General features: G+C 39.2%; 1 protein-coding gene and 1 long non-coding RNA gene across 2 annotated transcripts in view; one reads left to right on the forward strand and one right to left on the reverse strand.

Moving 5' to 3' along the window:
* Positions 1–25,693, reverse strand: part of CCAR1 (cell division cycle and apoptosis regulator 1) — a 53,982-nt gene extending 28,289 nt beyond the window's left edge. Inside the window, exons 1-15 of the mRNA XM_075216477.1 lie at positions 25,540–25,693; positions 20,648–20,762; positions 19,192–19,370; positions 18,051–18,092; positions 14,023–14,055; positions 13,736–13,929; positions 13,259–13,373; positions 12,969–13,167; positions 12,428–12,557; positions 12,039–12,200; positions 8,667–8,892; positions 5,793–5,906; positions 4,688–4,854; positions 3,913–4,123; positions 3,170–3,253 (exon numbers count right to left, since the gene is read on the reverse strand). Of these exons, the coding sequence (XP_075072578.1) occupies positions 3,170–3,253; positions 3,913–4,123; positions 4,688–4,854; positions 5,793–5,906; positions 8,667–8,892; positions 12,039–12,200; positions 12,428–12,557; positions 12,969–13,167; positions 13,259–13,373; positions 13,736–13,929; positions 14,023–14,055; positions 18,051–18,092; positions 19,192–19,370; positions 20,648–20,723 (1,932 nt within the window). The 5' untranslated portion in view covers positions 20,724–20,762; positions 25,540–25,693. The remainder of the gene's footprint in view (positions 1–3,169; positions 3,254–3,912; positions 4,124–4,687; positions 4,855–5,792; positions 5,907–8,666; positions 8,893–12,038; positions 12,201–12,427; positions 12,558–12,968; positions 13,168–13,258; positions 13,374–13,735; positions 13,930–14,022; positions 14,056–18,050; positions 18,093–19,191; positions 19,371–20,647; positions 20,763–25,539) is intronic.
* LOC142161170 (uncharacterized) lies at positions 408–3,103 on the forward strand. The gene is made up of 2 exons (XR_012693357.1): positions 408–1,023; positions 2,263–3,103. It is a non-coding gene; the product is annotated as an uncharacterized LOC142161170 (long non-coding RNA).
* Positions 25,694–26,117: the final 424 nt, after the last annotated feature.

Raw genomic sequence — 26,117 nt, forward strand, 5'->3', positions numbered from 1 at the left:
GGGAAGAGAAAGAGGAGGGGGGAGTTTATCACCTATTGCTCCTTAAATCAGGTGGCAAAGAAGAAAAATAGCGATAGACTTGGCTATATGGAGGTGTAATCAGATTGTCTGTGATTACCATTTAAAAATACAAGACATTCCAAGCCTCTAATGATCATAGTTTATGGGAGCGGGTGAGTGTCAAACGGTTATTAATGGGGGTTCAGCATTGAAATGGCTCGTCCAAGGAGACCATGTATTTTGGAAGTTCTCTGGCTTATCTTTGAGGACAGCTGTAATGCTTTCCATTCTGTAAATTGACCAATTTTACTAATGGTAGCTGAGAGCGAGGGGAGGGCAATATTTTTCCAGTGAGCGGCTTTCAGACATTTAGCTGCATTTACCATATGACCTAAATTTTGTATTTTTCTTATTGCTGGTCTGTTCGTTTTGTGAACAACTATGGATCCAGTTTTTTGAATTATGGACTATCCATAGCCTTTTAAGCTTTGATATACTTATTGTGAATTGAGTGCATCTAGATATATATCTATATTCTTGAAATTTCAACAGGAAGCACATAAACAAAAAAACTGATTATAAAGAGGCTGGAGATGAACAGGTAGACGACTTCTTCTGTGATACCATCTACTGTCTGCTGCTCCAACTTAACATTTCTCCTCACCCAGCCAATCGCCTTCCTGTTCCGCACCCACCTAAGTAAAACTGAGTGCCAATTAGCGTTGTGTCATCTGGGAGCGCATTAAACACTGCACTTTCATCTCCTATTCTGTAATTAGAGGAGGACTTTGGAGCTGCCAGAGCTGCAAAGCCATAGGGTAGACTTTGACATTCCCTTAATTCAAAATTGAATTGGGACTAATGTTATTCGTATATAGTATCAGGGGCGTAAAGATCATTTATGCATGTGGCACTTGCATCACTTTGATAGGTGTGTCTATTGCTGGATCTAAAGCTTTAATAGGTTTCACAATTATATCTGCTTTCTACAATTATTAGCAAGTACAAGATTTGTCCACGTTAGTGATGGGAAATCTAGTTCATTTTGAAGATTAGTTCATTCTGATCTAGTTCACACAAAAGATTAGTTCAAAAGATTAGTTCATTTCACTCAGTAGTTCATTTCACCGATTTCACTCATTTGACTCAGTAGTTCATTTAGCTCAGTTAGTTCAGTTAGATCACTGGCTCTGGAACACTGCTGAGAGAAGTGATTGGAGACATAGATCTAGTCTATTACACATATTGTAGGCATATATACTACATCTCATTAGATGAGATATAGTCCTGTTAAAATTATCAGATAAGTGTAATATGTCAGATCTTTAATATTTTAAAAAGGGCAATCCCTTATACAAAAACTAGTAGTGACATGTTAAGCTCTGCAAAGTTAATTACATTTTCATTATTATTTTTTATTTCCATAATATGCAAATGAAAAAGACCCAAATTCAGAGTATTATAAAGTGTCACTTTTTTGCTTTTAAAATTGAGATCAGTGCAATCAGGATATAGGAGAGATGTATCAAACCTTGGGGGGAATTTTTACAGCTGTAAAAAGACCCCAAATAGGCATGACGCTACTGGAGGCGGGGCCAAAATGGCACAATTCACGAAGCCCCGCCCCCTGCACCAATACCCCGCTCCAGCAACTCCCAGATGCAACTAACATAATGTTGGCAATTATGACTAATCAGCTTCTGTCATTTATCTAGCAGAGTCTATAAAATGGCAGAAACTGATTAGTTGCTATGGGCAACGCTTCCACTTTATCTCTCTTGAAGGTTTAATACATCTCCCCTGTATATATGGTGGAGTAAACAGAACTACAGTATATAACATGCAGCACTCAGCAGTGCACTGTGTCTTGAGCCGACAGGGAAGGGAATATTTCCTGTGACTCATGAGCTAAATGATCTAAATGATTGAAAAGATTCGGAGAGTGGAAAGATTCGGAGAGTGGAAAGATTTGGAGACTCGTATGAGTCACTGAGTGAAATGAACTAGATGAACTAATGAACTCCTGAGCGAGGAGAGTGACTCACGACTCACAGTCAGTGATCAGCTCCAGAGTCTCACACAATGTCTGAGCACAGCAGTGCCACCTTTGGTAGTTTAGAGGTACTGACTCATGAGTATTAAATGAGAGAGCTGAATAGAAACAAAAGAGCCAGTGTGAGCGAGATAGTGAGTGAGGCTTCTCTGCTTTATCTCTAACACCTCCCACTTGTTTTAGTTACTACCCATCACTAGTCCACGTAGTAAAAAGTTGAGGGGAATGGGACACTTCAATTTCTATCTGTAAAGTTAAGCTGGTGATCTTAATGATCAGTTAAGTGTTTGACTCCGCACATACAGTCGGTATGTGTCCAAATTAAGACCTATTAGACCCTCCAGTGCTTAGGCCAAACTCCTGGACCTTGATTGGTCCTCTTACTCCCAACCCTTCTCTGCTACTATTTAAATTTTGTTAAATAAAATTAATGTGCTGATTGTGCATTACAGAACTGGCAGTTGGATTGGGCACCATAGGACATATTTTCTAGGAGGCAGTGCAGCTTTAATGTAGTCAGGCAATAATTGTGCAAATGCAGTACTCACTAGATGACTCGTTGCCAAAGGAACCACACATGCAGTGATTTCTATAGGCCAAATTGGTAGACGAAATGGCAAAGTGTGGCCAACTTACCGCTCTCACCTAACTAGATCCATTCCATTACCCATCAATACTTTGATTTATTCAGGCAACAATCAGATGTGTAAATTTGCAACTAGGACTGAGAGGCATGCTTTTTATCTGTCCACGTACAGCTCAGTCCTATGGCAGACGCATGGCATACTGTGGCTATGGCTACACCCTTAGTAGAAACAGAGAAATGTCTATACATGACAAGCATCATTAACATTTCTTCAAGATCTGGTATGGGATCCTTGGGCTGCTCACTTTAATGTTCACTTAACCTTTTAATTAACCATTTACAAAACACATTCCACTGAACACCGCATAGTCTAGATATTTATATTATGAAACTTGTTCGTTTGAGCAATGCTAATTGGACCATTATATTGTTGTATATATCTAATAAAGGTTAATTACATTTTTCTTTTTAAATAAAAAAAAAAAAAAAGATACAGGTTTACTACTTTCCCATAAAGAAAACACGCTTACCTTCATTATCTTTGGATCAAGTTTTGACCAGTGAGTAGGAGTACAAATTTCTTTTGCATCACCATCATCTTTGTCCTCTTCTTCCTAGTGCAAACACACAATAAAGTGGTTAGTAACATACTTTTGGAGGACTGATATCTGTCGCAGGTCCGTGCAAGTAGCAAGGTCACAATTTTTCATTGTCTTCTCCTAAAGCTTTGTTGAGGCACATACACACATTCTAGCACTTTCACTGACCGCTAAGTCAATCAAAGCCAAATCTGTGAAACAAAGGGATGATGAATAGAATAAATAATAACAGTACGTACAGACATTGTCTGCAATTAAAACCACCCCATATTAATTACAGATATTTACTATTCCTTTATAGCCCAAAAATCAAATGGTTCAGGTTTGATTTTTTCCAGTTTAGGGATGGATGTGATAAATGTGAACCTTTATAAGATGATAGGATGGTGAATAGGGTCAAATGTCATTAAATACGACCAATGACCCAGCAACCTAGTGCTATATTAGACAGAAACTAAACAAAAAATAATAATAATGTATAATCATTTTGATATTTTAGCTCCAAATAATTTTCCATGTTAGGAAGCTGGTGTAGGTAAGATTCACTACACTGCAGACGACGCGAAGAGTGTTCTTTTAGGGGGTAGGGGTGTGTTTAGTGTGTGCAGTGCATTGTGCCTGTGTTCCTGTGCCTGCGAGAAGCGGAAATAGAAAAAGAGATTAGCGTTCAGTGCCTGTTCTCCATCAGCTTCCTTGCGTTCACCCTGAAGCTTGTCGGCCAGCTGCTGCTTGTATCCTCGGCACAGGTTTTCCCACTCTGAGCGGGTGGGAAGGCAATGCCAAACATCCGGGAAAAATAAAACCACTGTCTCCACATGAGCAGGAAACGAGCGCCCCTTGTGCGTCTCCTCAGGGCGATGGTAGCGAATCTCTGCAAAACGGTACCTGTCGCAAGGGAAGAAGCATGTTGGAAAAACAAAATCTAGAACGCATGGAATATAAGAGCCTAGTTCTCTTGTAGCTCAGGGTTGTCTACAAAAAGAAAATAAAAAACACAATTATATAAAGCCATTGATTTTCTTCAGGTAAGTCGAAGCATTGTTTAGCGTATAATAGAGAAAACAAAATGAACTGGCGTGAATAATGCAAATTTCACAAGTACCTATATGGGCAACATCATATTCAAATGCAAATTAAATAGAGAATCTAATTTTAGAAGAAGAATCTTCTTATGAAGGTCAACAAAGCTCGAAATACCATTAGAAAATACGGCAAAACAACTTGGTTTTATGACAGTGTAAGACGTGATCTTCTGGACGATCTGTAGCTGAGCATGAAAAGAAAATGTCTTCATAATGCACAGAAACATTTATTGTCAATCAATAGAAACAACTTCAGATTCCCTGCTCTTCAAAAACCCATTAACATTTTAGCATAGAGCAACTGTATAGCTCTAGAGAAGCCGTGGATGAAAAGGGAGACATGTCCTGATTTAAGAATTGTACTTACCACTGGGTACACAAGCTCAAGTCAATGCCAGTCAGAGCCTTACAACAGCGGACCGCAGTCTTGATAAGTACCGAAGGGTCTTTATCCGGATCGGGTCCATCAAGTGAAGGAGACCAGTGTCCTCCAATTGCCATTGCCTCATCCTTACCCTTCATTCCCACTAAAAACTAAGTAAAAACAATTGGTTTTACTTAACCATTTTTATTATAGAAAATAGACCATCAAAAAGACATTTAAAAGAAGACAGACATTTTAATCATAAATCATGGAATTAATATACACTGTTCAAGTATACTGTTACTTTCAGTTTAAGCAACATTAAAATCCAATCCTAGCTGGTCAGAGCAGAGACAGTACTTTACCTGTGCGCCTGTAAACCAATCACTCTGACCAATTAAGCTTTATTTAACCATCTTACTAATTTCACATTATTGCAAGATAGAGACAAACATATAACATTAGCTCAACCGGTAGTGCAAATAAGGTTCAATGAACCAAAAGAAGAAAATGCTGACAGTAAACATAAGTGTTCACAGTGAATGCCGAATGTAAATGGATGAAGCATGATCTTGTCTACAAGTTCCGTCCCGTGTTCATTGTGAATGCTTGCGTGTACGGACAATACATTCTTCATAGGGTTTACATAACCCTATTTGCAGTGTCACTTGGTGAACGATGCTCAGACCAAAACTTTCCAAGGACACAGGGAAAGCGCTTGTGTATACAAGCACTAAATACATGTTTTTCTTTTACATTACATAGAAAGGTTCTGCCCAAATCAATTCATGTTGAAAACATGGATTTGTTGCGATTTCCCAACAAATTATAAACATTTTTTTTTTATATATTTAATTAGGCCTAAAGTCCAATTGTCAGAAGCCAAAAAAGGAACCACTAACAATTTATGGGGTTATGTAAACTTTTTCATTCCAGTGTTAGACAATGGTAAGAAGTTTTATCAAATGAAATATACAATATTTGCACATTGATTCCACTCATAAGGATAAAGTAAAATCACTTTCTATGCTTTAGCTGTCAGAGTGTACTTTGTGGGAACTCTGGATCAAGGTTACCAGTTATGTCTTTGCCTTGATGAGCATTTTACCTTTATTAGTCTTGCTGGATGCTGAAAACCCTCTCTAACATCCACTGGGTCCTCAGCAAGCGCACACGATTTGTGGTATAAATCTTCCAAAGCGGGACTTGCCAGCAACATGACCTAGTATAAAAAAATAAAATAAATCAAAACCATAGAACACAATAAATACAATAATGAAAACAAAGATCTACCTTTTCCTCTCAACTGATCACATAACTACACATCCACACGTGCATCAATAAAAACAGATTTGGGGGTATATTTACTAAACTGCGGGTTTGAAAAAGTGGAGATGCTGCCTATAGCAACCAATCACATTCTAGCTTTCATTTATTTAGTGCATCCTACAAAATTGGTCTCTTGAATGATTCCTAACAGCAATGACCAGTTCAGGATACCAACACTGCATATTGACATGTTGTTTTCTTAGCCTTGCATACATTTTTACTCAAATGGGTTATGTTTCTCCTAATAACATTTTTTGGTCAAATAGGAGAACAAAACTGTAAAGCACATTTGTTGAATCTTACTGTAGGAACACTACTAGCAAAGCTTATAACCAAAGACCAAGCAACAACAGCTTAAGCACAATAAGATGTGTAAGGATATTGAATTGCAGCACACATGTCAAGTCTTGACTAGTGTTGCATTAGCTGTAAGCTCATTTCTTTATGAGAAAGAAAAAGGCAATCAGGGGTATGTGTATATACAAAATCTTTAAAATCACCCATAGAAAGATAAGAAGAGATACTAATAATAATAATAAAAAAAATTGTCAAAAACAAAAGAAATAAATATGGTGAGGCCAATTTTTAGTTTTACATGCCTTATGACTTAACAAGGGAAGGCACCCTGCACTGGCAGTTATCCAACCCTTTCATAGATTATTAAAGTGGCTCAGCACTCCAAAGACCAATTAAGCTAATTGTAGGGTGTATCCCTAGGATATATGACACTCATCTGGAGGAACACTCATTCACAATACACCTGAGGGAGCCCTGCTGTATTCACGGGTGAAACGCGTTGGTAATACTGACTTTACTCTATACATCTACTGATTTGTAAGTCTACTTCACTTATACAATCCGGTGAAAATGACTGAAAACTGCGGCGGACTGATACGTATCCGTTTAGATAGAGAAGCAGAGCTATCTCACTACAACTTCCGTGATCTGAGCACATCTCCAAGCAACAAATCAGAGTCTACAACAAACCCCACCTCCCGACTGCTTTGGAGAGGTAAGGACGGTCCCATTAAGATGACTCTTCCAGAGATGGATCCACCGTAGAATTTAAATGGTATGAACTCTTGCTGTGGCTTAATACTCTGTTTATTAAGACTGTCTTTTCACTATCTACGTTCTGAGCCAGTATTACTAACTCATGCACATATATGGAGAGACTGATGACAAGGACATATACATTGTATCCCAATGTACAATTCCATGTATAGTAGAATAGATTATTTCGACCAAGCAATGTACATAATTTGGCCGAGTTCTCCAATAGTATTAGAATGTTCCCTTTTTCTTTACACTATCACTATTACTACTCCATCCCTACAGGAAAAAAAATGTTCGAAATAAAGTATTTTGATTCCATTTTTATTTATTTTTTAATCAGAAGCTATTCATAGATTAGAACAAACCTACAAAACGAACACAGATAAAGAGAATTGTCAGCAATCTACCACTGTGCATAAAACTCAAAATGCTAATATCCACCCATCGTTCACTCATATGAAACACCAGCAATACAAAGGCGGAAATAATTAGGGAAAGTATACAAAGGGCCATTAATGAAATTGCTAATATTTTTAAACAGTCTTTGGGGTCTTTCTACAATCTCAGCGGTTGACTCCTCCTCAAGGAGGATGTAAAAAATATTAAAAAGCAATTCATATTAGCAAAGTCTACTAGAAACTGACTACAAAATATTTTAGATGGAAATCCTTTAGGAAGGATACCAGGCTCACAAGTATAATATATTGTTTTACCTATATTCAACACAAAAGTTTTCACACAATTATGTAGAGGGATATGATTTCCATTTGTTGCCCAAGCGTAGGCCAGGATGGTTTGAGAATGGTTTGGCATCTCAAAATATAAAATCCTTTTCACAAGTATTGTTGCTAGTTATAAATGAGAAGGTTATGGCCTACTTCTCTTCTTTCTGATGTTTAAATCATACTTGCCAACTATCCCGGAATGTCCGGGAGACCCCGAAATCCGGGTCGGTCTCCCGGACTCCCGGCAAGTCTCCCGCATCCCGCAATTCCCCGGACAAAATAACTCGATTTGCGGTGAATTGCGTCATTTTGGTCCCGCCTCCCGCAACGGAAATTACGTTTTGGCCCCGCCCTTTAGTCACACCCCTCTCCTGGACTGCACTGCCTGAAAGTAGGCAAGTATGGTTTAAATGGCCAGCAAGATCTGATCAGACAAATTGTCAGTGTTGTGTATTTTGCCTTTATGTATGTGCTCTTTTTGTTTATCCTAGTTATGGCTCTTCCTAGTTACACTGCAACCAATCCCCTTTTTCCAGATTCCACTATTATCCCAGACAGACCCCATAACAATTCTGTCAGCGGAAAATGTTACTGTAGGCTGGGAATAGGCTTTTTCTCTTCCCTACTTTACCTCAACTTAAATCCAGCCCACACACTCTATTATGGAGACGATGGTTTGATCTACAGTTCAACATCCAGAACAAGTATCTACAATTATCTATGTACTGAATCATGTGTAAAAAGAGTTTGAATGATTACTTGCCCTCCCCTTTTTGCCTTCTGCATACTTATTTTGGAAAATTTCAAAAGAAAAATAATAAACAAAGACCTTTAAAAAATAAACACAAAAAGACATAAAATACCCAACATACCTTTGCACTGTATGTGTGATCTACATCCGGAGGATCCAAAATGGACGTATTCTTCTCAAATGGATCCACTTCCTTGTGCATTACATAGAAGTTACTGTAACTACCAAGCTGAAACGGCCGAGAAATAGGAAACGCATCCACCCAAGCGAACTGGGCGTCAAAGAAATCACTGGGAATGTACAGATTCTGATAACGTCGCCTTAGTTCCATCATATCACACCCAGGGCTACATCATAAATAGAAATAGAGAACATTTACAGAGTGTATAAACATAATGTGAACACGCTATTTGAGATACCCGATTTTAAGAATTATCAATAATTTCCCTAAAAAGGGGAACATTTTTTAAACCAAGTTAAAATATATTGACGACAGCTGAATAGATCTCATGTCACGTTACCTTGTACAGTGTGGCTGTAGGTTGTAGTTGACATGGGAATGCATCAGATAAAACAAATGACATGAATGAATGTCATGAGCTAGTTCGAGGCTGTCGAGTTGACACTCCTCTAAATCTTGTTTATGTGGACCATCAGTTTACGTGAAAGCTTAATAAATTGTTTGTTAATAGTATGTTGCCTACAAATCCAGAAATGTATCCCCTTAACAGAAATATCTGGACAGCATTAATTCAGAAGGTACTTCCCCAGAGTCAATAAAACGCCTTCAATACAAAATACCAGTCTCCAGCCACTAAAAATACTAGGCAAGGAAAGTTTGACAGGACATTGGAGGCAATAAGAAAAATAGGAAACAAAATATCGGTAGAACATTGCCTTCTTTTCATGTAATAAACTGAGGGACACAGGAACACATAAGGGCCTCATTTAGAGGTGAGAGTAAATCCAGCTTGAAGGTATAATTTCGCACATTGGCAAACACTTTGCCTCACACACCAAAACAAGCATAACATGAAGTACAATGACAATGAAATAAGCAGAGGCAACTGGCCAACCACAGAAGAGAAGATCTTCACTGACCAGAGGACTTGTAGCTGGTGGGAAAGACCTGTGCACTCCCACAATGAACTGTTTAAGAAAAGTACTTAAGGGTAATCCAGTTTTCTCATGCGTTACATTTGGTGGTGGGGGACAGTCAGAGTTCCATAAGCAGCCCTATTTGCAGCACCTTATTCCAAAAATGTATGAAATTTGCAAAATCTTAGGTAATTTACTGTTTTAGACAAACTGGATCCAAAAAAGCCCAGGATGTGCTCACTGTTAAAGAAGCTCTAAAAGGAGGGTTGTTCTAACCTAGACAGAATAAGCCTTAACTATGGGAGCATTGCAAGAGCGTCGCCAGCCCAAATATCTACCTGCTAGAGTTGGAAGACACTAGGAAGTTAACCATCCAAACCGGCAGTGCAAGAGGAATATCTGACAAGAGTTGAAACGGACTATCCTGTAACACTCAGGTTCAGAAAGGGAAACAGCTCTGGGTGTCTAGAATTTCCATTGACATTAGAAAGATGGCAATGGCGTTTTCCACTCCATGTGAATGGCTGTTATCACAGGGACATGCATCTCAGCCAAGGTCAGGATCCTTGGAGACTCTGTAGCCACTTTCCTGCTCTTCATGCCACCCAGTTGATTGATATATACCACTGCAAGAATCTAGTCTGACATCCAAGAGAGAGATGTCTACATGCTCTGAAACAGAAGGAGGGGCCAATTGAGAGTGTGGTGGGAGCTAGTTCACTAACGGAGAATGGCTAACTCTAGACCTTGGTATAGCACTAAAAATTGAACACGCTATGGTTGCCACCATCTGTCCCAGGACCTGCATGCAATCCAGTGCTAGTGACTGCCAACAGTCAACGGACCTTTTCCTGAGGTAGGAAGAATCTGGGCTGTATCAAATTCCAGACACAGATAAGATAGGACAGAGGTCATCAATGACTACTTCCCCTGGCACCACTTGGCCAAAGCAGCCACTCGTTGACTAAAAGTGTTAACCATTCACTGACTTTGTGCTCCCAATTGTAGGTGGGTATTGTTGCCAACACCAGCCCACTTCTTTATTCTACAAAAGCTGCAGCAGCAATCATGTAGTGAGCAGGCCATCATTCATCTCTGTAACCGTAGCCCAAGAGGAGGAAGAGGCGGCCCACCTGGCCCCACCCCCATGCAGAGACTCTCCAGGGCAGTTGTGGTGTTAGGCTAAGGGGAGGTACAAGATAATACACTCCCGTGCCTGTCCATTGGTGGTTCTCAGGGATCCCTTAGGATGTAAGCTCGTATGAGCAGGGCCCCCTCCCCTCCTGTCTCCATACCTGTTCTTCCGCTCCGTCTTTACTGCATATGACTGGCCGGAGTTTCTGAAGTATTGGTATTTTTTGTTCATTGTTCTGTATGGTTTCACCCTGTATAGTCTACTGTTAGTACTGTGTGCGGCGCTGCGACTACCTTGTGGCGCCTAACAAATAAATGATAATAATAATGCCACCAGATCTAGTATGGTGAATGGAAGAGGGGAGCAGGGAATCGGTCCCCATTGGCCTCTTTCAATGAGTCAGTCTTTGGGGGTCCCCTACATTGTTAAAGTTGACCCTGAAATTGTCCACTACCCTTCAGGGAAGTCTGGATAGGGTACCAGAGAGGTGCATAATAAAGGATGGCACCTGGGAGCCTGAAGGTAAAATATCAAAGAAGGGACTTTGTCTAAGACCACTTCCTGTGGACAGGAGGATAAAACTGGTCTGGGGGTACTGCCTGCAGAAAGAGTCATCATCTTGTTCCTAGGGTAGGCAGGTTCTATATCCAATGTGCCCATGTCCCATCTGTGTAACACATGAGAAACAACCTCCAGCTTTTAAATAATTGACAAGGTTTAAAAGTCGTATTGTAAAACAGACTATTGCAAATACAAAAAGAACATAAATATTCATATATGTATTTTGCTACAGTAATACTATTCCAAACCAGTGTTCTCCCAAGAAAATTTTGCCAGCAGGGTGACATTAAGTAGCCAGGTGGGGACAGTTGTAATACTTTACAATAATTATGAAAAATGTTGGAAGTTATCGCCTACACCTGCCAGGACTGGTCTAACACACACTGCTGGCTGTAGTGCTCACATAGTGCCTGTTCTAAAAGGAGAAACAAGGTTTTATTCTATTATAATAGGACTGGCAAGTAAAAACAGCCCGGTGGAACACCCAGGAAATAAGTGCTGGGGAGAACACTGCAAGCCATACTATGCTAAAACTTTCTGTTTACCAAGTACTTTTCATAGATTTAAATAGTTACACAAATATGTGTTATGTAAATTCTAGCTAGGCTGTAACATATACAGGAATTGTGAAGGTGAATGTGATCATGGGCAGATTTTTCTTCACACTAGACCCTGGAGTTTCCTCACAGACAAACTTACCAATCTAGAGAGAACTTGGAAAACTGAACAGTGTAGCGGGGAACAACCCGTCTAGGCCTACGAGGTGACCTCTCTCTCTCACGCCGTGGAGACCTCTCTCTGGAGCGCTTTCTCTGAGGTGATCGGTCACGTGACCTACGCCTGTCCCTCTCTCTTTCTCGACTAGGAAAAGATTTGAAAATCATGCTTCATGTTGTGAACAACTTAAAAAACCAGAGATCATTTAACAACGTCCATTGACATGGCATTTATTTATTGTACTTTCTACTTTTGTGTTGTATTTCCTTGAGCTTTTGACACGTTACTGTGTTTTATAAACCATGTTCTAATTTGGATTTTGTTTTTACACCGGTCCCGTTTTTACACTAAATAAACAGAATAAGACTAACTTTCGGTCATCTTTCCTACTGGATATGGAATCCCCTCTATCACTTCTACCAGAGAATCTTGATGGTGGTTCAATCCTTCGAACTGGCTGTGGCTGAGATACAATGCGAACAGGGGTCTGTAATAAGCCAGCTATAAGAAAAAAAAAACAAAACAAAACAAGGTAAACTATCTAAATATATTTTTTTAAGAAAACCACTGAAGTATGCCAAAGGGTTTTGCTTCTTTAGTAAAACTTCAATATGCAGCAAATTGTTGACACAAGCAGCATGAATGTAGTCACAGCTAATGAAATACACTTTCATTGTGCACACATGTGCCTATTTGTCTGTGATGCAAATACATAGGTGCAAATACAATTCTTCCCTGGCCCACATTTCAACCAGACTTCCCCGCAAATGGTCAATAGTCATGACAATATCAATGTATTAATGTAGACCACAAATATAATGAGCTGGATACAAGTGATTTGAGAGAACACTTGGGTACCCTACAAGGTTTGGTTACATTCTGCGGCTATTAAAGTAGGTGGATAAAATGTACCTTTAGGCTGCTGCTGCTGTAACAGAGGGGATGGCTGTGCCTGAAGTAAAGGATTTAGTGATGCAGCTGATATTTGTGCCTGCAACAGAGTTTGTGCTTGTGGAGGTGGTTGAGTTTGAACCCCAAAAGTAGGTTGTTGCGGAACAGGCGGCATTACTGCTGTAGGGGCCTTTATCAGAGGCTGTACCGGAGCTGGATTCTGAAGGAAAATGATCATCTGTATAAATAGGAGAAACAGACTACACAACAAGGGAAGACCAGGAGACAGGACAGCAGATACATTCAGTTACCTGATTAGGAAGTGTCTGAATCCTCTGTGCATTCCATTTAAATGGCATGTTAGGATTGTAAGTGGCTTCTACCAAGACTCGATCTCCAACCAGTGGTGACTTTCCCTTCACAGCACTGTAGGCACAACAAGAAAACTGAAGGTTATTGGGAAACTAAAGAAAACATAATTAACTGCAAAAATCTATTAACTGTAATAAAATCTCTGCATAGTTCTGGCCTAGAAAGTTGTATTTATGATTTGTGGTGCAACAGACTTCTTAACCCCCAGCAAAGAGCTGGCAGCCACCATCCTGCGTGCCAGGTGTAGACTGTAGTACCTGCTGCACTTATTTCACAAGTAACTCATATGCCAGTAGTGTCCTTTTTATATCGGTGGAAGAATCAACACACTCAAACGTTGAAAAAAGCAATGGTACAATGGACATTCGGCACTTAAACTGTTTGGTCTTTTAATAAATGATTTAATAAATACATACGTTAGTTGGAAAAACACATCTTCATCCACAAAGCCAAAAGTTTCATGGAGCTTTGTGACAACCCCAGTGAAAACACGCTGCTTCTGGGGCTGGGTCTGCTGCTGCCCGGAACGGGGTGTAGGGTAAGAGACCGTTATCTGAGCTGTCTGCTGTGGAGCAGACAGGGCAAGGCTTGTAGGAAGGGCAACTGCTGGCTACAAAACAACAAGTCAATTCAAACACTCAAAAGTGTTACGAAAAAAAAAATATATATATCCAGAAAACACATAAAAATATGGAGCACTCACCTGTGTTATCATTGTTTGCTGTGGCTGCTGTAACTGAAATCAGAAAGAATGACATTACCAGGTCAGTGCTATAAGATAATGTTCATCATCACTGTGACTAATAAAACATGATATTTAGTACAATGGGTATACTTTCTAGGGGAAACCTGCAGTGTAATCAATCAGTTCAAATGTCTACTCACATTGCAGTTGTGTTGTCTGCCACCAAATGCAAAAAAAGTGTGTGGTTTATTTTTACACATCTTACACAGTCTCATTTGTAATACAAGAACATTAAAGTAACAATAATAAGATTGCAGCATGCTATGATTCAAAAAACACCCAATCATATAACATGAATTTAGAAACACAATATAGAAATCAATTATTAATCTATATTTCATACATAACAATGACTACCAGATAAAAAGCACATAGGTGTAAACAGTACATAAAGGTTGGTAATATGCAAGTAGAATTTAACCCCTTAACACCTGTTCATAACAATCACTGGTAGTTTACAGAAAACCAGAGTCAACCAGTTAAATAAAGTTGTACCCCATACAAGCTCCAACTGTAACACTTGTGCCCGATGCAGCCTTGATAACTATTTTGGAAAATAAAACAATTGTAGAAAACAAAGAAGTTTAATCGTGTCTCCCTGAGATTTACACAAGCCCATTAATTCAAGTAACAACAGCCACAAAATTTGCACTCCATTACAAAACAAGAAAGGATTTCCATATTGCTAAAACATAATTGACAAAGATTTAAATTCTCCTGGTATAATTTGCAGGTGGGCATGTGCATCAAGACAGACATAGGACGTTTCATCCCTCATTATCTTGCATTACATTTCATCCAGGGTAGGCGAAATTATGCCTTAATTATTCAAGTTAAACAAGAGAACATGTTAAACTGCTGTTGAAACAGCTAGAAAACTGCTGAAGCCATTAGAACCAGCATGCTAATCAGGGGGAGGAGCCTGAGGTTCCAGACACTGCGTCTTGAGAAGACTCTAGACAATGTATGTGCAACAGTTAATTATTCTTTTAATAGTCAACCTTAATCAAAACATTATTTGATGTTTCAAAGACATCAGTGTAGTATGAGATTGGAATGAGAGGTCCATTTCATTAAAAGGACCACTTAACCTAAAAAAGAAGTGGTTTTATATAAAATGTGCCATAATGTAACATAAATGAATATGTATGACATTCTATCTTTATTTTTGTGAGCAGCTATATTGTCTCCTGTTATCAGTCATTTTAGGCTGACTACAATAAAAAATAAAGGAAAATTGAAAGTGCCCAAGAACCTGTCACCACACTCTATACCCCAGTGCCCCCTTTAAGATGACAGAAACAGAAACAATGGAATTAAACCACCATCTACATTTATTTTCTCCTAAGAAAATTAACTCCAGCCTAGCAGACTATTTACTCTACCAGAAACCACATATGCTTTAACCTTGAAAAGAACAGACATTAACAGCGAGTTATAGAAACATGGAAAGGTGCTTTATTAAACAACATCACAGTGCACATGATATCCTTTGAATCTAGAAGATAACCTGCATCATGTGACTACACTAATTTATAAATATTTGAACATAGGAACAGTTCTTCATTTTCATTGTTTAAAAAATATATATTTTTTTTTTACCTTCTAAAATAAACTAAGCACTTATACAGTCATTAAAAATTGCAACTGTTAACTACAAACTTATAGATTTGCACACTTACATCTAGATACTCCACTAAAGGACAACTAATTAAACATTGAAGCACATGGTCTTACACTGACTTTCCACTGCAGTACTGTTAAACTATAAGCGGGAATGATACAGCGAGTGAAATAAGTATTGAACACATCAACATTTGTCTCAGTAAATATATATTTAATGTGGCTATTGTAATGAAGTTTACACCAAATGTCAGCAACAACCCATATGATCCACACATGCAAAGAAATCAAACCATAGATGTCCATAAATTAAGTTTTCTTTAATAATGTGAAATGACACAGGGAAAAGTACTGAACAAGCTTCATGAACTTTATTTAATACTTTGTACAATAGCCTTTGTTGGTAATGACAGCTTCAAGACGCCTCCTGTATGGAGAAACTAGTTGCATACATTGCTCAGGTGTGATTTTGCCCCTTTCTTTAACGCAAATAGTCTTCAAATCTTGAAGGTTCCGTTGGCTTGTTCTATGAACTCTGATCTTTGGTTCTTTCCATAGATTTTCAAATGGATTCAAGTCAGGTGATTGGCTGGGCCATTCTAGCAGCTTTATTTTCTTTCTCTGAAACTAATTGAGATTGTCCTTGGCTGTGTGTTTGGGATCATTGTCTTGCGGAAATGTCCACCTTCGTTTGTTCTTCAGTATCCTGGTAGATGGCAGCATATTTTTATCAAGAATGTCTTTGTACATTTTTTTATTCATCCTTCCTTCAACTACATGCAGTATGCCAGTACAGTGTGCAAAAAAAAAAAAAAAGTCCCACACCATGATGTTCCCACCTCCAAACTTCCCTGTTGGTATGGTGTTTTTGGGGGGATGTGCAGTGCCATTTCTCCTACAAACATGGTGTGTATTATGGCATCCAAAGAGTTCAATTTTGCTCTCATCTGACTATATTCTCCCAGTATTTCACAGTCTTGTCCAAATGTTGTGCAGCAACCTTTAAACGAGCTTCAACATGGTTTTTCTTCAGCAAAGGAGTCTTGTGTGGTGAGCATGCATACAGGCCATGGCGGTTGAATACATTACTTATTGTTTTCTTTGAAACAATTGTACCTGCTAATTCCAGGTCTTTCTGAAGCTCTCCACAAGTGGTCCTTGGTTCTTTGACAACTCTTCTGATAATTTTTTTCACTCCTCTGTCAGAAATCTTGCAAGGTGCACCTGGTCGTGGCCAGTTCATGGTAAAATGATGTTCTTTCCACTTCCGGATTATGGCCCAAACAGTGCTTACTGGAACATTCAGCAGTTTAGAGGTCCTTCTGTAACCAATGCCATCAGTATGTTTTGCAACAATAAGGTAGCAAAGGTCTTGAGAGCTCTTTGCTTTTACTCATAATGAGATGTTTCTTGTATGACACCTCTGCACTGAGACACCTTCTTATAGGCCATCAGTTGCGGCCGAACCAGCTGGAAGGATTGCTTTCTAATCACCGATAGATTTCAGCTGGTGTCTTGGCTTTCCATGCCTTTTTGCACCTCCCTTTCTTCATGTGTTCAATACTTTTCCCTGTGTCATTTCACATTATTACACTAAACTTAATTTAAGGACATCTATGGTTTGATTTCTTTGCATATGTTGTTGCTAACATTTGGTGTAAATTTCATTACAATAGCCACATTAAATATATATTTACTGAGAAAAATGTTGATGTGTTCAAAACTTATTTCACCCGCTGTATTTCTCCAATACAGTTAACTGTCTGACTTTATCATAATGTCAGATTCACAATATGACAAAAAGCTAAAATTACAAAAGCACAATATGTCTGCTATACTTGCTGTGATATCAATGGCCTAATCCACTGTGTATGAAGCTGGATATATTTCACCAAGCACAAAATCACATTAGTTTTATTAATCAGTTCACCAACACAGAGGGATTCACATATATTAAAGTCAAAAAACACTTTTGTTACTTATACAATATTTTAAAAATAAATAAACCGCATACTATTTAAATCCTCTAGGCAATTACAGTTAAGTTTACTGAACTAAACTTGCGTGTACATTAGTATTCAGTATGTTACCAATGCTGGCAATAAGTAACTGTTAGTTTACGGAAGAGGGCACATTCTGAGCTTGGGCTATTTATAATAGGGCTTGCTTTTTAACTTTAATTAATAATTCACAAGTTCCCACAAGCTAGGTTTGATCTCACTAACACAAAAACAAGCAGAACATATCTAACTGCAACTGAGCATGATGCTGCACTGTTGTAAGTGTTCCATTGGGTGATACAAAATGACAAGTAACAGAAGTTTTCAATTATACAAATAGAAAGGGGAAAAATATCCACAAACCTGTTGCTGTACACTGTAAATCTGCTGTGGCTGAGAATATTGCTGAAAATAAAAAACAAAAATAACACTTGTATTATTACTGTCTTTTTGTCGTATTTAAATATGAACATTCTATCTGTGTTGCTCTTTCGTCCTTTCTTATTAAGTCAGGCTTAAAAGGAGGAAGACAATGTCACATATGGAACAAACTGTCGTATTGGACCATTTATTTGTGGGTCACTGCTCATTGCTGCCTAAGTTGTTGCTGTTGGAGGCAAACCTTTATCTGCCATCATGCTTTTTGTTTTGCTGTTTTGAGATTAAAATGCAGTAATAAAACATGAAAAAACAAGATAATTTTTTCCTATCTTAATATTGAGTTAAATATATTTCACAAAACACCCACATTGCATACTAAGCTGCACTACCCTTTACACCAATGAGGGGCAATGTGAATTAGCTGAGAGCCTCATGCAGACTACAAAGGGGCTCACAAAGGAATAAGGGAGAGCACAGTGCACTCCTTTCTCCTCTGGGTATCCCGCATAACTCCCCCTCCCCCCAGCACTGTGCAGAGGAAGCCGGCTGGGGAGCTGCACGCGAGGGCTCCGCAGGCAGCCTGTTACCTACCGCGGCCCTACACATATGATTTTACTAACCTCCTCTAGCCTGAGTCTCAGCTCCCTTTCTCCCTCAGTTTCTTCACACAGCTCAGGCAAGGGGAGGAACAGTGGTAGGAAGTTAACATAATGTAACGTGTAGGTGTTAGTGTAGCTTTACGCTTCTATTTTTCCTTTTGGACTTTCCATCTATAAACACCCACATTCTTTTAACACATGCAGATAGGCACTATGAGAAATATTTGTCATAACATACTGCTTGGAATCACTGTTATAAAAACTCGAGTCTCTGGATCGGCATTTAAATTAATCAGAGATTTACAAAATATTGCAAGCTGTTTTTTTGTTTTTTTTACACATTTAAGAATCTGTACAACTATATTACAGGTGGTTTAAAGTATTAGGAACACATTCAAAGTAAATCCTAGATCTCCTGCATATAAGAAAGGGGTGTTGCTAGCCATGCCTACAAGAATATGCATTGAACCTTTGCAGAAAGACACTTCTCCAGTAACAAGAGAGTGAAATAGATCAGCATTTACCTGCTGGAGAGCAGCGGCCGCGGCAGCCGCTGCCGCCTGTTGCTGCAATGCTGCAGTCTGAGAGAGCTGGTAACTTGCTGGAGAAGGGGAGCTTAGACCAGCTGCTGCAAGTGCTGATTGCTGGGTATAGAGTGTGGGCGAAGCCCCAAGTATGGACGACTGCTGGACGCCTAGTGGAGCTAACAAAAGAACAACATATTAGCAGATTGCACAACGTTTGTAACAAACCTAAAAAATACAGACACATAGCGGTCTGACTGAACAGATATGTCAGTTTATAGCTCTCCAACATCTCCAATAACAAACCATGATGGTCAGGAGAGGCTTTATTGTCACTAAGATTACAGATCAAACAAATTAACCAATGCAACCATAATAACAAAGGCACAGATTAACCCTCTGCCAGTGACACACTATGTCCTCCATGAAATGCAGAACTGCGTAGAACACGAAAGAAAAAAGTCTGCAGTAGGCAAGGACTCCCCTCAAACGTTATATGTAGAGCAGCTTATTGCTATCTCACATTCATAATGAAGAGGATATCTAACAACTTACTAGGAGCATGTTAGCTTAAGAAGCTCTGTTAAAAACTATTTTACAAAGCCTTCTATGCGGCCCATCTATAGGATCTAGTGGGTTGACCTCATAAGTTAAACTATAATTATAAACCAATTATATTCAGCAATTATCCCTATGTAAGAGCTATAATGTGTGACAATCATAATAAACTTGATATTGTTAATTTTTTTGCACAATCTTGCATCTTTATTTCCTATCAAGGATACACAATGGACCTGGTGAATGTGAATATATTTCTTTTTTTAAATTTATTACTAAAAAAAACCAAAAAACATTTTTTAGAGTTGTAGAATAAAATAATTTTTGGGCTGGAGTGTCTTCTCCTTTTTCAAGTCTGCTCTACCCTGGTAAAGTTAACTAGTAGACCATGCTCAGAGTGCCTAAACCTCCCTAACACAGGAGACTGACCAGCTAAAGGAGCAAACCAGTCCTTTGTACATGGCACATTACCAATGAGTGCAACATTATACTTTCTACTTTATAGGCAAATTAAATTTGTATTTTTATGTTATATCTGTTCAACTTTTAGTTCTTATATAGCACTGTATAAAATGTTGATGCTATATAAATAAGAAATAATACATTTCCTTTAATATTGTGTGCAAAATTAAATATTGTGACTATTGGTCACGCCTCATCAACATTAGTCATTTCCCTTTGTGAGGTCACTGGTTCCTATTAAATACGCGGCCATTGTATGAATATTAGTTTAGCCCACATGCATATGCCTAGTATGACAAACATATCACATTCATAATAAGGTCATGTTTCCAATTAAGAGCTTAAGATGCAACAAGAAAGGTTTACAGAGTATACAGAATAGTTAGGGTATTAAAAATAAATAAAACACAACTTAAAAAAGGGGGATCTGTTTTACCTGGCTGAGACACAGCGGTTGCTGTAAATTGGGTGGCCCATGGAGGAGGGTTCTTCTGTCCTCCAAACTGAGCCATTGTGATGAAAATATATCAGACTATTTCTATGCCTGTAACCTGCAGAAGAAAGTGACTCATTTAAATCTACAGTTAACAGCTGTGAGTCAAAGCCAAATGCAATTCATTCAGATTCTTTATTTATTCTGGGGAACACTATTGAGCAAGCTCATTTACAGGTTGAGCTGCATTAACTCAAGACAGTAGATGCAACATTACAAAAGTACAGGTAGACCTCTAATTGACAGGCTAAATAAAAATACATTTGGGTTTAGGTACAAGAGTCAGTAGGACACGCACAACAATGGGGTAGCAAGTCATTAAGACTTGTGCCGAATAAAACAACATACATGTATTTCTGTAAAGGCATTATAGTCCAACTATGAGATTAGATAAAAGTGGATTCTACAAGTAAAGTGACGTCAATAGTGATTTTAAAAGGAACTCATAGGGGATACATGTGAGAAGATTACACAGTATTCTGCCACTATTCTGTGACACAGAAAATGAAATATGCCCTGTAGGGCAATATACTGCAGCAGTGGGCAGCAGGCAGTACGCCGAGTCTTCTCCTGAGGCCCCCTCAGCCGGCTGCTCCTGATCATATAATAATGGGGACAGCCGACTACCGTGACCCACTGCACAATGCAGTAATTAAAAGTAAAAGCTGTTGAACAGGAAAGTGACTATCACATTCCAAGACTGACATTCACATTGCAAACTACAAAGTCAGTAAAATACACACACTGCTTTCACTTATACTGTGGTGGCTGTAATGCAAAGCTGTGGGATAAATCCTGTTACCGTAGTAACTGTCTGACAGTGTGAAATGAAGACTATAAACATTGCCTAACTGACCGTGTTTTCAGGTGTAGTAATGACAAAAACTGTAAAAAAAATGATGACCAGAGACGTAAGTTATGAATAAGACAGCATTGACACATCGGGCACAGATAAGTACTTATGTTCTAGCCTTTCCAATTATTTAAACCCCCCCATCGAGTGTTATCCTTACCCTAAACTGTGAGGGATCTCCTGTAGCTCCACCCTTCAAGCTGTTGAAATCAGATACCCATAAAGGAGGACCCAATCCAATGTACGGTGCAACACATCACTGTGTTTGGCCCAATCTCCAACCCCTGTCATCCCTTTGCTATGGGGCCACCAAATTCCAAAGTCACAGTGCAAATCATTATTAAGTTAGTAACATTTTTTCAACGTTCCATTGCGGCCTTATGACAAGAACAGGAGCAGAAATATGTGGTGGCCAACTCCACAGCAAGCCAAATGTTGAAAGGACCCGATTTCTTCTGTGTCTCGGAGAGAGGATGGCTGTCTAAAAGGAGGGACCCCCCCATTAAGAGCGAAGGCGTTACCTTTTGAAATTTTCCATTCAAAAGGCCATGGCACAAAGTTTACCAAAATCTTGGGGTATATTTACTATACTGCAGGTTTGAAAAAGTGGAGATGCTGCCTATAGCAACCAATCAGATTCTAGTTATCATTTATTTAATACAATCTACAAAATGACAGCTAGAATTTGGTTGGTTGCTATAGGCAACATCTCCACTTTTTCAAACCCACAGTATAGTAACTATAGCGACTGGAGACGTGCAGCACCATTGTTCCACAAGAAAGCGAAACAACGGGCGCTGTACCAGGCGTCGCTCTAGAACATTCCATAGATGTTTAATTGGGTTTATATCTGAAGACTAAGTCATGTGATATGGATAAAATCAGTGTCATGCTCATCAAACCATTGGCTGTAGAGTAGTTTAGGTTAGCGCCACGCATGCACTCGTCCATCTGTCAAGAACGTTGAAGCATGTTCTAATCACATCCATTTCCTCCACTGCTTGATTGTCCATTTCTCTTTGCACCACTGAAGTCGCAAACATGCGGTTTATGCACTGCAACCTGATCCTGTTCTGTGGAGCTCTCGTCAGCCCATTCTTGATTAAACGGACTGCAAATTTCAAACTGTGGCACGAACAATCAATTAATCTGCAGTTCATTGGCTGTTCTGTCTTTCAAATTAATTTATTAATATATGGATATCACGATCCTAGAACATGCTTTCAAGCTACTGTTGGCCTTTGCTGATCATTTCCCCCTTGTTGCGGTGTCTAAGGTGATGCTGACATCACCTTAGACACTGTTGTTTATGAAACAGTAGAAAGCTGAACTGTCTTTGTCACTAGCGTCCCTGCCAAACATGCCAATTAAGGCAACTGCTGTTCTTTAACTAAATGACTTTCTCTGCCAATTGTACAGAACAAACTTCTAACATGAATAGAGACAGACAGCTGACTTTGAACAATGCCCTTCACGAAGCCTGCATCATTAGTTAAGGTGTGGACATTATAATTACTGGTATAGACCTGTTTTAAGATGTTTCAATGTGGACACTATTATTTACTATGCAATTCTCCAATTTACAGAGGATAATGTCTTAACTTTCCAAATAGATTATTATCTTCTATTTCTATGGCACGAAAAGGGGTCCGCAGCACCGTACATAGAGCATGGACAAATCACAAACGGCATACAGGGTAATACAAAAACACACAAGTGCAATTGAAACCGCAGCTGAGAATATGTGAATAGGGCAAAGAGGTATAAGTGAATTAGTCTAATAATATTAGACTGTAGTGAATATATACAACTATAATACTCAAAACCCAGGGGTGGTCATGCCTTTGGTGTTGATTACATTTGCCATGGTAAATACAGGGAAAACCCATCATCAAAAGCTTTGCTATACTATTTAGTAAACTACAGTAGCAACACTGTGAATGTAAATGTAATAAAAAGAATGCTACATACTGGATGACAAAATGTGTTCAGGGGTGTATTGGCCCACAGAGCTTACTGCCCTCATGATGTCCACTTGGGGGCAGTGGCGGGCTGGGCCAGTATCTCTGTAGGCTGGAGAAGCCTGCTGCCATAAGAGATGCAGCTTGCTGCCATTTACATAGGCAGTGCAGTTTCTAGCGGTGCACATTCATGTCCCATCTTCCTCTGAATTGCACTGGGACCACAATGTGCAGTAAATGGCCAAGCCAGTAGAAGAAGTGCATAGAGACCCTTCCGATGGCCTGCTCAAAGCACAGCCTGCCCACCAGCCTCTACTTCTCCTTTCCTCCACTGCCCACTCCTAACTCCATTTTCCGTTGCACTGTAGTCTCACCCTCTGTTTTGTGTGCCTTTGGCTGCAGCCCTCCCCCATATCTCCTCCTATGTGTTTGTCTCTCTTGTGTTTGTCTATCTCTGTCTCCCCATATGTGACACCCATTGGGTGTCTGTCACTTTCTTCCTGACCTTTGTGTGTCTCTCTTGTCTACAACTTTGTATATGTATCAATGTCCCCCCATTTGTCTCTGTGACCCCATGTTTTTTTCTCTCTCTCTCTGTGCCCCTCCATTTGTGTGTGTCTCACTTAACACATTATGGGTGCCTGTTCCTTTCTTCCTCTCCCCATCCCATCTGTTCCCTTTCTTTTTTTCTACCATTGCCCCAACAACCCCCTGTCCTCTTACACCACACACTCTCCCCCTCATCCCCATTCCGCTCCTCTTGACATTGTGGTAGACAGAACCAGAACTGGTGGCTGCTGATCAGACGCTCAACCATGTCCAGCGCCACATAATTAAACCCAAGAATAGCAGATAAGCACAATTATCTGACTTTAATATTTTTTGCTGAGTGTCTGAATAGTAAATTTGTGTTACATTGATTTTAGTCATCATGCTCAAAACCTCATGAGTGCATGCTCTCTTTTTCTCATTTCAAAGTGTTACAGATGGCAATAATGCTGCTAATGCTGACAATAACCCCTGTGGCATGAAGACTGCCTTTGCACAGGGAAGCCTATATAACAAGTATCACCTCCGTATGTTATACCAACGCAACAACTGTTCTGTTATTGCCATCTCAGGCAGTGGTCTCGCTTACCACTGTTCTGGCTAGAACTAATAGTGTGTTAACTCCGCCTACTCTGAGTTGGCCCCGCCTACACAAGGCCACCTTCAGTTCCCAATGCACCCGACTGTATTTACAAACAAAATAGATCACTGTTGTAACTATTTCTCTGAAACACACTACAATGCATACGCTACGTTGTTTTATGTGTAAAATGATCTACAACAAACATTTAATAATAACTGTCACACTTTGTACAATGTATTTTTTTTTTTTGTTGCAACATGAACTGTCAAAAGGACAACCTTTTTGTAAAACACAGTACACTTAAACAATGAAGGAAAAATACACACACAGTGAAACAGGTCCTGCAAACCAAGTGTGTAGGAGATCACTAAGGCAATAACATCAGAACCGAAGACACATCACAAAATCCAAAGCCATTAAAAAAAAACAATCATTGTCTAATTCAATTACATGTATACACACAAACACAATTCTTAGAAGCACTATAAAACGATCTGTAGCAATCAAAACAGTATTTGATAGAAGAGAATGCAAATAGGACTGATATACAATACAATACAATACATTATAATCACCATTTAATATATTATGCTTGTCATGGTATAAAGCAAATTATTCTTTTGTTTTTATTAATGGAGCGGCTGTATAGAGCGTATCAGAGTCATTGTTTGTGCGTGGTATATTCCTCATACATGCATGCAGCCTTAATGTTTGTTACCGAATATGACAATATATACATATTTATAGGATATAAAGAAAGACACAGGGAAAATCCAGGAGCCCCTGCAATGTCACATTTATATGTCTGCCTCTTGGCATGGAAACATCGGTCTAACACTAAACCTCCAAACCAAAAATACCGCTGCGTCCACTTTTGTCACATACTCACCCTGATCCGCTGTTCTGCATCAGCGACTCCATAGTATGCCCGGTATACCGCGGTCACCACAGTGCGCATGCGCCGAGTCTCCAGCCAGCAGTCACAGGACGTCGCGCAGGGTGTATGATTCGTACAGTATTTTCCGTACACAGGAGCGCGTGTGTTGCGTGACGTACATGACGTCCTCCGTCAGCACGCAGGGATCATAGTGTGAAATGGTTGCGCACTTATAAGTATAAGCGCTGTTTTTTTTTTTTACAAGTTGTACAGAAATATGGAATAATGTTAATGTGAAATACGTGATCTAAATCGATGCTCGTTAACCAGTAGGGATTGTATGCTATCTTGCTATTTGTACAAGTTTGGTTGACCTCAAAAATTTCAAAGTCAAATATTTTTACTTCTTAAAATGAGCCTCTGCAGTGAATTGCAACTGTCGTCCATGTTCTGTGGTTTCAATTTGCACAAGGCTGACTTATTCATTTTATTATTTTGACAATAAATACTAGGGCCTCACATCATGTAGTCATTCACTGTACACACACCCACACATCTCAGTTGTGTAACGAAACATAACGGTCACCGCC

Source organism: Mixophyes fleayi, chromosome 6 (genome assembly GCF_038048845.1).
Source record: "Mixophyes fleayi isolate aMixFle1 chromosome 6, aMixFle1.hap1, whole genome shotgun sequence".
Classification (NCBI taxonomy): domain Eukaryota; kingdom Metazoa; phylum Chordata; class Amphibia; order Anura; family Limnodynastidae; genus Mixophyes; species Mixophyes fleayi.